The 16,051-nt window shown below is 31.0% G+C and overlaps 1 protein-coding gene across 1 annotated transcript in view; it reads left to right on the top strand.

The window, feature by feature from the left end:
- LOC106644845 (uncharacterized) overlaps positions 1-16,051 on the top strand; it is a 2,208,360-nt gene that overhangs the window by 720,078 nt on the left and 1,472,231 nt on the right. The window contains exons 10-12 of the mRNA XM_089592443.1: positions 2,640-2,781; positions 3,119-3,295; positions 3,750-4,033. Coding sequence (XP_089448569.1) covers positions 2,640-2,781; positions 3,119-3,295; positions 3,750-4,033 — 603 coding nt within the window. The remainder of the gene's footprint in view (positions 1-2,639; positions 2,782-3,118; positions 3,296-3,749; positions 4,034-16,051) is intronic.

The raw sequence follows: 16,051 nt of genomic DNA, 5'->3' as shown, positions 1-16,051 counted from the left end.
TTGAGTTTTGCTGCTCCAGTTATTATTTATTTAAATGAACTCGTGTGATGGCAATAAGTGCACTGGGTCATTGGGTTAAACTACTTGAGTTATTATTTATTCAAATGAACTAGTGCGATGGCAATAAGTGCACTGGGTCATTGGGTTAAGCTACTTGAGTTAATATTTAGTTAAATAAAGTAGCGTGCTGGATCGTTGAATGAAACTGCTCAAGTTATTATTGATTTAAATAAACAAGCGCGCTGGCAGTAAGCGCACCGTATCATTAAGTTTTACTGCTCGAGTTATTATTTATTTAAGTAAACTAGTGGGCTGGCAGTGAGCGTGCCAGATCATTGGGTTAAACTGCTCGAGTTATTATTATTTATTTAAATAAACTAGTGCACTGGCAGTAAGCGCATTAGATCATTCTGTTTTGCTGCCCGAGTTATTATTTATATACATAAACTAGTGCGCTGGCAGTAAGCACGCCGGGTTATTTGGTTTCTAGTTTTTAGAATAATGTTTTCGGGGCTTGCGCGCTGGGTCTTTAAGTTTGAGGTGAGAAACGACGTGCAAGTGCTCGGCCAATGACAGACCTCCTGCGCAGACGTGTGGGCGATTTCTTAGTTTTATATCGGAGCACTTGTTGGATCTGCAAACGAGAACACGTATATATTTTTGTTCACCTACTGAAGGTTACTAAAATATATATGCTCAATAATAACCACAGAAATAATATTATTATTACTCTAAGTTTTTCACATACTTATTGCCTATTATTCTTACTTTTAACTTTTGCTCTCTCCATTTCTCGCCATATGGAATATATTTTTGCGTTACGCTTTCTTTTTTTTTTCACATGAAATGTAACAAAAAGTCACATAGGGCAACAAAAATGATTTTTAGGCAATAAAATTCTTACCAAGTAAAATTCTTGTGTTTTGCCTTAAAAAATTAATCCTAGTTATAAATGGTTGTTAATATGGAAGACTGATTTGATAATAGGCAAGCAGGAAAAGTTGGCAGATTAAGAGTCAGCTGTATAAGTAAAAAAAATCCAGAGATTAATTTTAGTATTAAAATGTTACGGTTTTCTAAGAAACTAATATATCTAAGGTTACTGCGAAAAAAACAATTTTATATTTCTAAAGTAAAAGCTCTAACCACCAAAGAATCGGGTGTCTTAGTCCTGCTTAATGTTTGTTCTACCTAGCAAAAAAAAGCAAGCCTGAAACCACTAGTGGAGGCTACCCATTCTTTTTGAAAGCCTTAGATGAGGCCAATAAAAAAGCTTCATGGAACTGCATCTGAGACAAAAATATTTAAAGAATAAGTAAAATCTAATGTGGACTTATTCTGTGCTGAGTCCATTTACTAACTTATTAGTGAAACAAAATATCAAGCATTTAGTGGTATTTGCTAATAATGTAAAATTTCAACAAGGATTAGAAGAGAGTGCTAATTCTAAAAGACTCTGAGTCCCTTCTAGAACTTACGAGAATTAGCACCTCTAGCTAGGGGTGTCAATTTTGCTTTTGAATGCTGAAAGATACACTAAACCAAAAGGTAATACTCACATGGTTCTTGAGTTGATCTAAGACCTGGAAAGAGCATAAATAAGGTTAAATGAGTATTGCTAACCTAATATATAAAAACCACAGATTCTTGCACTACTGCAGTCCCAGCAGAGTGCATTAATAAATTCTACTACAAAAAAAATCTTAACTCTTATGAAACATAACACTTAGTGCTTTTTTATTTTATCAAACATTCACCAGAAACAAAAATATACTTAACATCTTTTTCCGAAAATAAATTGATTAAAAACTGAATTTGTAGCATTTTTACATGTAAAGAATAAAACAGCATTTCAGAGCCGTCTGTATGAGAAATTTTTGAAGTTGCACCTACAAGGCTGTAAAACACTCCCAATAATAGAAAAAAAAAGTTGTTACCTAATTATTTTACAGTACCATATCATAATTATAATATACAAGGAAGTTAATGATTACCTTTAAATGATCTTACCAAGTTTAAAGCATCCTATTGTCGATCCAAAGTAATTTCTGAAACATTTCGGTGATTGGCAACAAGAAATTTAAATTAAGCTCAATTTGTCTTTGACTTGTACTTGGAAAGGATATTTAAAATGTCTTCTAAAAGCTTTTCATCTTTAATGTGCCAAAACAAGAGTTATAATTTATAAAGTATTACTTTTGGTCAGCTAAAATAGGTTTAGTTGTGTTTTTGAACACCAAACTATTGTGATAAATTTATTAACAAATATAAATGAATTTTTAATCCATTACCTTGATAGAAAATCTTTTTAACTGCAATAATCGTTAAAAAAATTTCATCACAATTTGAATATTTAATTTTTAGGTATAATAAAACTAGTTTTAGATACACTTATCTGGACAACAACTGAACGTACATATAAGGAAACTTCATAATAGCTTTTAGCTAGCAATGAAGTACGTTATGCCCGTATCTGCATGACAGCTTATTTTGTATAGTTTAAAAAAAAAAAAATCATTTGATGTATCATTAATATAAATTTATACAAAAACACAAACAATTGAATTTATAAGAGAAGTAGCAAACATATTTTTTTTTAACTTTGTAGTACTCGTAATAAAAATTGGTGATTTTTTTAGGGCAAGCCGAAAATTCATTGGAAAAGCTCAAAACAGATTTCATTTGTCCGTGGCTGTCCCAAATTATGATAGAACATAATGATCTGCTGATATCGTGTCTACTACCGTACCCATTGGATTATGTTCGAATCGGTGGATATTGGTACAGTATATATTTAAGATCTTAGAACTTGTGACAAGGTAACTCATATTTCAGTAGATCATTTGGAATAATTGATATATAAAAAAGTTACATTATATACGTAATTTATTACTAAATTAAATAAATTAAACTTTTATTTTTTCCATGCGGATTTTTGTTTTCCTTTGAACTGATGAATATAAACTCTTTTTCTTTTCGAATAACTTTTAGTTTGGAATAGTAATAAAAGAAATGCATTAGTAATAAAAACGATGTTTGCTAAGCAGTGCTTACATCTACATATATTTATGAAAAAAGTTAGCTGATAGTTTAATAATATAAAATTCTTTTTATGAAGGGAAACGTTGACTTCAAGAACACTACAACTTAAAGATGGACTAAATCGATTATTTTGTTTAATTCCTTATGAAGTTGTTACATTTGACAATTGGAATTCCGTTATGCCTTACTGGATGGATGCTATTACCAATGATGTACCACAAGATGAGCTATTAGAGATAAAATTAACGTTATGGTAAGATGACAGTTTTTCCTAATAGTTATACTTAGCGTTAGTAAGTGGCAGTTTATGTTTACAATTTTTGAAAGTTTTTTGATGTACTGTTGTCAGATTCTTGTAGTATTAATATGTTTTCTTAACTTTTATTTAGAAAAAAAACTTATTTTGCGTTACAATGTATAATCTGAGCACTTTAAAAAATGTAAGGATAAAATAGTGTTCTTAATACATATTTTTTCTTTTATTATTACACTTATTACTTTAAAGAACGGACTTATTTATTATATACGCAGCTATTATAATGATGTATTGCTTTTGGGGTAATATATCGTTGTTGTTTTTTTTTCTTATTTTGTCATGATTTATATGATTTTCACATTTATTGGTTAAGGACATAAGCTGCCGCTTAATTGGAAAAATTTACTCCTCAATTTTACTTACTTTGTATGTAATGTATCGTGACTTTCAGCAAAATGTTTGATTCAGAAATGAGTCCTTTGGGTCTCGATGTATACAAAATGTACGACTTTATATCAAAGCGCTTTAATGAAGTGAACCTAAAAGTACAAGAACAAGCGTTGCGTTGGCTTCAGACTCTTACAGTGTTAGAAATAAATGTTCCTCTACATTTTTTGTTTTCTATATTCAACAACGGAATAAAAAATATAACTCAATATTCTATTACTGAAAAAGAGAGTACTGAAAAAAATAACGAACAACATCAGTCTAGCTCAACAAACGATGCCTCAAATTGTATGTACCCTTGATGTTTTATATAAGTATCTAACATACAGAATCATTTATATCATGTAGAACATAAAAATGTATGCATTTATATTTCGTGTAACAATTGTGGTTATAAAGAATTAACTGCAATATATATACACTGTTAAGCGTTTAATAATAACTAGAATCATACAAAATGTGTAAGAACCTTATTCGTATATTCTAAAATCATTGAAATAATTTGTATTACTGAAAAATTCATGACATTAAAAAGGATAGTTTGTTAGAAGTTTTATTCTTAAATTAAATCAAATTTTACTATACTAGGCAATACACACGAAGGTTATTGTCGTTATAATATGGCAAAAGGTTATTAGTTCAAAATTCAGATAGTCAAGTATAACCACTGTCATTTATAAAATAGTGTATACTGCTGCATTAGTAAATGACTTTTTACTAGATGACAAACCACTTTTATGAGTTTTTCTACAAATAACTATATATTATATTATAAAGTACATAAAAAAGATTTTGATTCAACAGAGTCTTTTAACTTGGTGTATATGACAAGGAGTTATTGGATTTGCTTTACTGGTGAGTCCATGAATAGTTAAAGAATGAAAGATGATAAAACAAGTGGTGATTTAATATATTACTCTTTACCAGCACATAGCCATTACCACTTTTTGTTGAGCTTTTTGGAATATACTGTGGATGCTCTTGTTTTAATAGTTAAAATTTAGTTTCCAGATAACGTCAATACTTTTCGAGAAAAATAGTTAATTAGAAAAGTTTAATATATTAGAAAAAATTGATTTCAAATTAAAAAGTTAATCGTGCCTTTCTTATTTAAGTTATGTGAACTGTTAAAGAAATTGATACAACTTTGCTAATAATGTATTTTTATGTAAAAAAAAAACTAAAAAGTCCTTTCAAGTACTAAAAAAAAAAAAAAAAAAAAAAAAAAAAATAAGTTAGTGAATAGTAAAAATCGTACGTAGTTTTTTGAAAATATTAGTAGTTTCAAAAAATTTAGAAAAAAAGCAGGTCACATTATTAGGAATGCAGTTGGCTGTCTTTTAAAAACGCTATGTTATTACTTGCAAATTTTGAGAATACGCTCTTTTTATTGTCTTCTTATCTTAAAATACTTAATTCCTGAAAAAAAAAAACATTTTAAAGCTTATAGTAAGATTTTGTAAGAGCTTATAAAAGTTACTGAATCGTTGCTGATAATTTACTGTACTGTTAATAATACAAGAAATATTCTGCATTCCTTTCAAATAACAAGGAGCCACTAAGATGCCACACTTATTAATTATGTTTTTAATTCTAAGAAAGTAAATAGGCTATACTGGTTCTGGAATAGCTGATCCAGTTTTAGCGCAAGTTTTGGCACAGCTTGCCTCTCCCCTCTGGCGTTATTGATTAGCTGTTTTAGAACTAGCACCCATCGCTTTTAGAATAACTTTACCCCTACTACTAGCATTCTTTGCTTGCTTTCCCTCGCTGGATGTTTTAGTGCTGGCTCGCAATACTTCGCGTATCACTAGCGTTGTCAGCTTGGCGAAAACTCATGCTGTGGCTGGCGCTCTTAACTTGGGGGAGGGTAAAGCTGCTGTTTAAATGTGTGAAATTTCCTGCAGCTTTTGCACACGATGGTTAAAACACATTAGGATTTATTGTGTAAGTGATCACGTTGCATGATAATGTATAACTTGTAGCGACAGGACAATTATTGTTAAACATTTTTATATTATTTTGCTTGATTAGTTTATTTTGAATAAATAATGTACATTTACAAATAAGTCTTACAACCATATGTGTTTAACTATAATGAGTTTCATAATATCTGATTGTTCAAAAAGAAGAGATTTTTGCAGCTGTTTATTACGAACGTAATCGTAATAAACATTAACCCATTCCATGTTTCAATAAAACTTTTTCTTCCGCTTAACATTGCAAAGAGCCAACACCGATTTGTAGGCTTCGTTGTGGTGCGCACAAATAGTAACCAATTTGGGAGTTCAAACAGTGGATAGTCAGTCATATCAGACCAATCTTTAAAGTTACTTTTGTTTCAGATCTTTAATAACAAATATTATTGTAGCTTTTTTAATATTTTCTCGTAAAATATCTTCTATTTCCAAATACTTGATTTTTCCTGTGTTCCAGATAAGTCTGTGATAGTAAAGTTCAAAGTACAAATTCATATGTTAATACTTTTGTGGTTATTTCTGCCAGGTAAGAGGTGCTTTAAGAAAAACTACTTGGGCTATTGTATTGTTAGTACCATGAAAAAGGATGGCTAATTTTTTGAGCACATAATCATTACTTTGCGTTTTGGACTGGCATGTCCACAAAATGGTTTATGTTCAGCTGTTATTATATTTCACTTTAATTTTGTGTTTCTATCATCAGTATACTTAGTTATGATTTTTTGGTACTAAACATTAGTTGTTAAAAGGCTTGGCCTTGGTTTATGCAATGTATCAATTAAACTATATCTTATAAACAAATTCACTGTCTGAAGCAATTGAACAGTCTTTATTTTTTCATTGTCCAACAGACTTTGTTTTTTTAACCTTCGTGTCTTTTTTCTCATTGCTCTTCATAAATTTCTCGCACTTTTTATGTCGTGACTCATTTTCTGCTTCATTGTTAGTCTAACTGTAGCTGTGACCTGTAGCTGTGTGTGTGTAGGTATTAAGGCGTGCGTACATGTATGTATGTATGTTGTGTACACCAACATTCCAAAAAATTTGTTTTTAACACAATTGAATAATACAACATACTGCTGTATACTTAAGCAATGCATCCCATATTGACCCAGGAGTTGTATAATAATAAGCAGGATCTAATATATATGTCACGTCTCACATCTCTTGCACTTCAGGCTCTACTCAATACCCGCACGATTACTATATAAGCGCGATCGAGTCAGTCTAAGCCCACACCTCTCTTGTGTCTAAGGCAGGGAGCACGTCATCAGCCTTACTCACAGAAGATTGTTGTTACCAGAAAAACAGGTACTATATGTTAGTACAAGTATTTTCGATACTCTGTACAAGAAAAATGTGTACTGGTACAGGTATATTTGGTACGGTAGTATACTTTAAAGTACCTTAGTGAGTATGGATAAACCTTATACTTAGTACGTCAAAATCCGATACGTGGTACGGGTTTTTCCTGTACCAGTACAGAAAGTTAGTTGGCCAGTGGGAGCATTCGGAGTGTCAGTATATATATATATATATATATATATATATATATATATATATATATATATATATATATATATATATATATATATATATATACGTAGCTATAAAAGTTCAAGAGGTTAGGATTTCAGTATATCCACCACAACACAATATAAAGTTCAATACATTGATACGAATCCAACAAGATGTAATGATAAGTGCAGTAGGCACTTGTAGTCACTTTCCTGTTGCGTATAATAATTGGTTTTTACTCGCAAAGAACAATTTACATATAGAGCCAAAATAACAATGACGATCCCATACATGTATGCAAGTATGCACATACATATATACATACATATCTCCACTGTATATTATAAGCGCACGTTCTATGCGCGGTAGACGGTACAGTAGAAAGCCATGCGCAGTATACAAATTTAATTTTAATAGACTATCCATGGTACAGAAAAATCCTGTACCAAAGCTATTGAAAAACTTGTACTAGTATAGTTATAAAACTGACTAGTCACAGGTTTTTCGGTGATCCAGATAAGTATGTCAAAATGTGAGATTGGTTGCAGAAATCTTAAGACCTGTACGTTATTTTTCTATGCTTATCACTTTTGGTATAGCTTATTCTGGTAACAACAATCTTCCGTGCTGATGAGTCCTGGCGTGCTCTCGGGATAAAACACCTTTTTCTGTCTTGTAGATGACCTCTCGATCTCTATGTAGACGCTGTCAGATAGTTTGATCTCAAGCTTTCCAAATACCTTAGATAAGAGTAAAACATCTGTCGTTAGGTATAAGTATGTGTACTGTCCTACAGTATTAACTTTCTATATTATCCAAACCTTCAGGCATGCTCATAGTATTCAACATTTATATCAGCCCAATACTAACCTACGAGCTTAATAATACAAACAACTATAGATACAGTAATTTGGAGGAAGACTATCTTAGAGCTTCTCATATGAAGACATTTAAGGTGCCCTAGTAGCACAGTTAATGCAATTCATATCCAATTCTTACACAAAGTTTCGTTTAGTAAATAAGTTGCATAAGAGGATGCTCGGTCTTCTGTCACAGAATTACATGAATCTGCTGCTAGGTACAGGTGCACGACACTTGCGCAACAAGTGCGTCAGACTTGCAAAAAGTTACTTGCATTAATTTTTCCAGTTTGGTGCACTTACACGTCAAATCTGCTGTTTAAATAAAATATTTTTACTTTTTTTGAAACAAACAGAAGTTATTGTATACAGAAAAATAACATTCTACTTATATGTGCGATAATTGTGGCTTTGCGTGCCAAATACAAGAACTATTTCATAGGCTGTAGATAACCTATTCAAAAAACAGATTTCCAAAACTCTATGAAAACCAAAGAAATAAAAATAAAAAGTTGTAAGTCCTGTAAATGATTATTTCTATAACCAAATCGTTTACTTACCATAGTCAAAATACAAAATAACCTTTAATTTGTTACAATTAACAAATACAATTTCAAGATTTTATTCATTACATGCATACTCGGTTGTGGTTGTATGCCAAAAAATACTCACCATTTGTTTTAAAAAATTAAAAAACCTAGTTAAACTTTGTATATTATTGAAGTGTAGAAAAAAAATTACTGGCAAATAAAATTTTTGACTTTATAAAAATTAGAAAATAAATTTTTAAAATACTCGACACATCAATAAAATATTATCAATTTTATTTTGCAATGAATCATCTTTCAGACGTAACAAATGGCAACTTATAGAGTTCAACTTACTCAATACACGTCTTACACAATCAGAGATTAGAAGGGAGATTACCAGCGCCTATGGTAGAGAGTGTGTCGCTTTTTTTCCACTGTTTTGAGCGCCCCGTCGCAGCAAATCAGCCGAACTATACGCACGTTTCAGCAGCAGAGGAGAAGACCAAATTGTGCGTACGATAGGTACCTAGTAGAGGGGAAAGGAATATGTGCGTATACATGGATATAGCTGTATATGTTTTGTATTCTAGCTGATGCCTCGGCTCTCGGCTCCCGGCTCTCGCAGCTCGCAGCTCTCGCATGCATGCGTATACCTATATCTATTCCTAATGTGATGTTCCCTTAAAAGCGGTTTTGAATGTTGGACAGTTATTATATGTCAGGTCATATATTACTCATTAAATGTGTATTAAATACTTGTACAGCTAAATACTGAGTTTTTCTCGTATAAAATGAAAAATTGAGTAGTAATTAATGTAACTTCTTGAAACTTGATCTCTATAAAATAATCATGCTTGCAACTTGAATAATTAATGTTTTTATAGATTTATAAAAATTTAGCACATTAAAAATATCAGAATAATACACACACGCTTCACTTTGATTTTTAAGTTTATTCAATAGAGAATGACTTTTTGTGTAATTCTAATGTCATTCTTCAACACATGTAACATTTCTAATAAAAATAAGTAATTGTGAAGATATTTGGAAAAATAATTCTACTTGTAGGTCAAACTTTAACACAATTATCAATATAGAGAAAAAATAAACTAATACTTAAACTTAAACCCTGGAGCTTCACGATAAACATGTATCATTTTAAGCGCTGGGGGAAACAGTGCGTTGGTAGTCGAGGTAGCTAAGTAACGCATCGTGTACTTTTGCTTTGAGCATTCTGGGGCTCGAATCTCGCCCGCAGCAGAATTTTTTTTTTTTTTTTACGATTTCTTTTTTTTTTTTTTTTTGGATGGTAGTACAAAACTTTTTTTCGATGATAGAATTTACTTTTTATGTATATGTTGCGTAACAACTACGCTTTGTAAATTTATTCCTTGTAAAGTTGGGTGATTTTGTTAGATATTTAAATTTTTTAATAAAAATATAATATCATTAGTGGGGAAAATGCTGATTACCATTTCATCCTTTTTTAGATGGCTAGAAAACTATTATTGATGAAGTTAAAAATCATCCAAAAATAATTTAAAAGTACTAAGTTCTTTTACACTATTCTAACAAAATGGTTATGATCTCACTTCGATAAGGATCACACCTTTTACAACCTAATTAATAATTGTGTAAGACTTATTCAAACAATTAATTAAACTATTAGAAACCAGGAAAATTTTTGAAAACACTTCTTATAAAATGATTTTTTTTTGCTATTCCAAGTTAAACACGAGTTTATTGATAAAACGCTCAGTTTACTGGAGAGCAAAGTATGGAATCGCTTAACATAAAGGAAACCATGAAAACATTAGTAAAACAAAAGGCAAGGTATTAAATATTGAGGACTTAAAAATTTTTTTCCTATTTTAAAACTAAATTTTGCCTATTATATAGATATAACTTATGTTGTACAAGTTCTGAGACTAATTTTAATGATTCAGATCAAAAAATTGTTTTTAAATTCATACGGCATTTACCAAAAAAATTAAATTTATAGTACCTTATAATTTTTTCAGAGGCATTATGGTGACCACTTATTAGTCGTCTATATTTTGTTTAAAAAATTTTTAATCTAATAAAAGGGTAGTCTGAGTATGTCTCGTGGTGTATACATGTCATAAAATGTATGTAAAAAAACGTATTGCGGGAAAACTGGGTTTTTTTGGTCCATGAGCACTGCACTAAAAATGCTCTCAAAATTTTACGCTTTGATCAAACTTGTCTGATTGTAAACCCTCAGCTGAGACATTCAGCCCAAATCTAACAACAAAATTGCGGCCTATTTAGATCATAACAACTTAAGTTAATCTTAAAACTTGATTACATGTACATGCGTCTGCCTTTACAGACAGAGTTCTATTTCTCGTCAAAATTCAATTTTTTTGTACTGTATGTTTTGCTGCAGATAGCTATTAATGCAGACGCTTTGTAATGCAAAATAAACATAAAAACAGTCATAAAAGATTATGTATCTGTTACAGAAATAAATTTAAATTCCACTCAAAAAATAGTATTATTACAGTACAAAAAAATTGAATTTTGACGAGAAATAAAACTCTGTCTGTGAAGTCGGACGCCTGTACATGTTATCAAGTTTTAACATTAACTTAAGTTGTTATGATCTAAATAGGCCGCAATTTTGTTGTAAGATTTGGGCTGAATGTCTCAGCTGAGGGTTTACAATCAGACAAGTTTGATCAAAGCGTAAAATTTTGAGAGCATTTTTAGTGCAGTGCTCATGGACCAAAAAAACCCAGTTTTCCCGCAATACGTTTTTTTACATACATTTTATGACATGTATACACCACGAGACATACTCAGACTACCCTTTTATGAGATTAAAAATTTTTTAAACAAAATATAGACGATTAATAAGTGGTCACCATAATGGCTCTAAAAAAATTATAAGGTACTATAAATTTAATTTTTTTGGTGAATGCCGTATGAATTTAAAAACAATTTTTTGATCTGAATCATCAAAATTAGTCTCAGAACTTGTACAACATAAGTTATATCTATATAATAGGCAAAATTTAGTTTTAAAATAGGAAAAAAATTTTTAAGTCCTCAATATTTAATACCTTGCCTTTTGTTTTACTAATGTTTTCATGGTTTCCTTTATGTTAAGCGATTCCATACTTTGCTCTCCAGTTAAATGAGCGTTTTATCAATAAACTCGTGTTTAACTTTGAATAGCGATAAAAAATCATTTCATAAAAAGTGTTTTAAAAAATTTTCCTGGTTTTTAATAGTTTAATTAATTGTTTGAATAAGTTTTACACAATTATTAATTAGGTTGTAAAAGGTGTGATTCTCATCGGAGTGAGATCATAACCATATTGTTAGAATAGTGAAAAAGAACTTAGTACTTTTAAATTATTTTTGGATGATTTTTAACTTCATGAATAATAGTTTTATAGCCATCTAAAAAAGGATGAAATGGTAATTAGCATTTTCCCCACTAATGATATTATATTTTTATTAAAAAATTTAAATATCTAACAAAATCACCCAACTTTACAAGGAATGAATTTACAAAGCGTAGTTGTTACGCAACATATACATAAAAATTAAATACTATCATCGAAAAAAGTTTTGTACTACCATCCAAAAAAAAAAAAAAAAAAGAAATCGTAAAAAAAAAAAAAAAATTCTGCTGCAGGCGAGATTCGAGCCCCAGAATGCTCAAAGCAAAAGTACACGATGCGTTACTTAGCTACCTCGACTACCAACGCACTGTTTCCCCCAGCGCTTAAAATGATACATGTTTATCGTGAAGCTCCAGGGTTTAAGTTTAAGTATTAGTTTATTTTTTCTCTATATTGATAATTGTGTTAAAGTTTGACCTACAAGTAGAATTATTTTTCCAAATATCTTCACAATTACTTATTTTTATTAGAAATGTTACATGTGTTAAAGAATGACATTAGAATTACACAAAAAGTCATTCTCTATTGAATAAACTTAAAAATCAAAGTGAAGCGTGTGTGTATTATTCTGATATTTTTAATGTGCTAAATTTTTATAAATCTATAAAAACATTAATTATTCAAGTTGCAAGCATGATTATTTTATAGAGATCAAGTTTCAAGAAGTTACATTAATTACTACTCAATTTTTCATTTTATACGAGAAAAACTCAGTATTTAGCTGTACAAGTATTTAATACACATTTAATAAGTAATATATGACCGGACATATAATAACTGTCCAACATTCAAAACCGCTTTTGAGGGAACATCACATCAGGAATAGATATAGGTATACGCATGCATGCGAGAGCTGCGAGCTGCGAGAGCCGGGAGCCGAGAGCCGAGGCATCAGCTAGAATACAAAACATATACAGCTATACCCATGTATACGCACATATTCCTTCCCCCTCTACTAGGTACCTATCGTACGCACAATTTGGTCTTCTCCTCCGCTGCTGAAACGTGCGTATAGTTTGGCTGATTTGCCGTGACGGGGTGCTCAAAACAGTGGAAAAAAAGCGACACACTCTCTACTATAGGTGCTGGCAATCTCCCTTTTAATCTTTGACACAATTCTGGCACACGTGCTCCTTAGCACTTCTTCTGGACGTTTAATGCACTGATAAGTGCGTCAAAGTGAAAAAATTAATGCAAGTAATTTTATGCAAGTCTTGTGCACGTTTGATGCACTTGCGAGTGCATTAAAGTACTAAACATTAGTGGAAGTAACTAAACATACGTCTGACGAACTTCTTGCGCAAGCGCCGTAAGTACGCGCCTCTGTGCACTCAATTTGCACGTCTGATGCACTTGTAAGTGCACTTACATGGAAAAATTAATGCAAGCAACTTTATGCTAGTCTGACGCACTTCTTGCGCAAGTGTCGTGCGTATTCGCCCCATTGCACTTCTTGTGCACCTTTGATGCACTTGCGAATGCATTAAAGTACATTAAATCAATACAAGCATCCAAACACATGTCTGACGTACTTCTTGCGCAAGCGTTGTGCTGACGTGCCTCTGTGCACTTTTTGTTTACGTCTGATGCACTTGCGAGTACACTTACGTGAAAAAATTCATTCAAGCATATTTATGCAAATCTGACGCACCTCTTGCGCAAGTATCGTGCACATGCGTCTCTGTGCACTTTTTGTGAACGTCTGATGCACTTGCGAGTGCGTTAAAGTGAAAAAATTAATGCAAGTTACTTTATGCAAGTCTTGTGCACTTCTTGTACAAGCATCTTAGAGCTGAATCTTGCAGCAGATTTATGTTAATCTGCGGAAGCAGATCGAGCATCGTCTTATGCAATTTACTTATGCGTGTTTGTGCTACCAGGGTGGCTTGAGCAGTTAGTACCGTACCTAGGGTAGGGTGCCATAAGAGCCAACGAAAAATCAACGCTTTTTAACGACAAATTTATTAATAAATATAGTTATTTCAATAAAAACAAGGTACAAAATAAAGAAATTGCCAGAAAAGTACTGTGAAATTATGATTGTAAGAACTTACGTGATGATTGTAAAAACTATAACTGCAAGGCAAGCCAGATTACTATTTTATACTGTTCTTCTAAATTTTACTTTTCATTAAGTCGTTGACCTTATATTTTTAAAAATTTATTAGATTCATACATTCTTCGTAAAAAAATATACAAGAACTGTTTCGAATTTTTAGGGGTAATCAAAGATTTTCGAAGATATAGTCAACTTTGTGACCAGTGTCCATACGAGGAGGTGTTAAATTGGTAAGTTTTTAGTAGCGATTGGCAAGAAAAGTTAAGTCGTTGATCCTAGAATTTTCTTATCGAAAATGAATGTGTAATACTATATTTACATGATTTCAGAATTTGAGAGGTGTTAAGCAAGCCCATACAAATCGTCCAAGCCACATTATTCATAGGAAAACACTCCCTTTCTTTTATTATTTAATCTGTTTTATAAAAAATCTAGGAGCTTCCATAAATACTGTTTCTAGCATATGATGCTTCTCTAAATATGACGATAATATAATTTATCTCAGAAGGATCTCATGACTTACTACATACTTACTTTAGTACTTACTTTCCTGTAAGATGACAATGATTTCGAACTTTTTGATCGCTTGGACCAATTATTTTATTGCAAATATAACAAATATTGCCTATTCATATTTTAATTATTCTTCAATAGTTAAATTAATCAGGTCGAGTGAATTTTTATATAACTCCTCTAGTTTTAATGCAATAAAAAAAAGTTTTTCTTAAACCACTTTGCTGGTTTTTTCATTATCTTTATTATTTTGCTTATAGCTATTGTATACTGTTAGACTATTACAATAACTAGACTGTCTTTAATGTACTATACTAAAAATCATAGAATGTTGATAAGCACGTTCGTTTTCAATAGTTTCCAGCATTTCTGCAAATAGTTTTTAACATTTAAAATCAACATACACAACTAACGGTATCTAATTTTTGTACAAAATGGTTTCAAATTTATGTATAAAATCATTTTTGTTTTTCTTATTCGGAAGTTTCATCTTGTATTTGTTGATAACTTTACAATCAACTTTATGAGCTTCTAATTTCTCAATCGTCCAACAGTAGTAAATGCATCGGTCACACATGTGTGTTGTATGTTTATGATATGACAACTAATTACGTACTAAGCAGGAAAGATTTCTCATCCAGACATAATGGTATGTATATATTCCTTATTATTATTAAAGAATGTTTCTTTATTCTCATTTGCATAAAAACTTTCAACTAGCAAAACATTAACATGCTTTTTTTTCTTCAGTTAAATAATTAGAAAGTACCTGATAAACTTGTCTTTTTTTCTTCAAAAATATTAAATTATGCAACTGTCATTTTGTTTTCTACTTTTTTTTATGTCCTCAAAATCTACTCAATCCTACACCGTTCAAGTTATATTTATCAAAATATCAAATATAATTGGAGGCACGATAAGTGTTACGTTTTACGGGAGGCATTGCTGATAAATTGGTCTATGTAAAAACCTTTACATCATTATTCATTATATTAATGCATGCTTTTTTATGTCTTTTGTTAAATCACTAAAAGAGCTCCTTCTTATAGGACTCAATTTATTAACATTAATAATTCAGTTACTTATTAAGAGCAAAGATCATCCTAATTTGATGTCTTTAAAATTGTCCATATCTTTCAAAATTCGCTGTTGCACATGTGTTTGATATCACTCTCTCATATTAGTTGTTTGATTAGTGGCTTTCAATTTGGTATTGAAATATTTAATGTCAATATTTTTAAGATTATTACTAACTTTTCTATACTCAGACGCTAAGACTTAATTGACTCTCAAACTTTTATACCTTACAATCATTTGCTGTATTCCTTCGACAAAGAAAACTTAACAATATATTAATAGTTACTACTGTTGGTATTATTCCAGTAATCAACGTTATTCTAAAAGTGGGTGATT

Source organism: Copidosoma floridanum, unplaced genomic scaffold (genome assembly GCF_036245765.1).
Source record: "Copidosoma floridanum isolate Cflo_tuat_1 unplaced genomic scaffold, Cflo_Japanese_pri ptg000017l, whole genome shotgun sequence".
Classification (NCBI taxonomy): Eukaryota; Metazoa; Arthropoda; class Insecta; order Hymenoptera; family Encyrtidae; genus Copidosoma; species Copidosoma floridanum.
The sequence above is the reverse complement of the archived record's forward strand: the minus strand, read 5'-3'. Positions and strand labels throughout refer to the sequence as shown.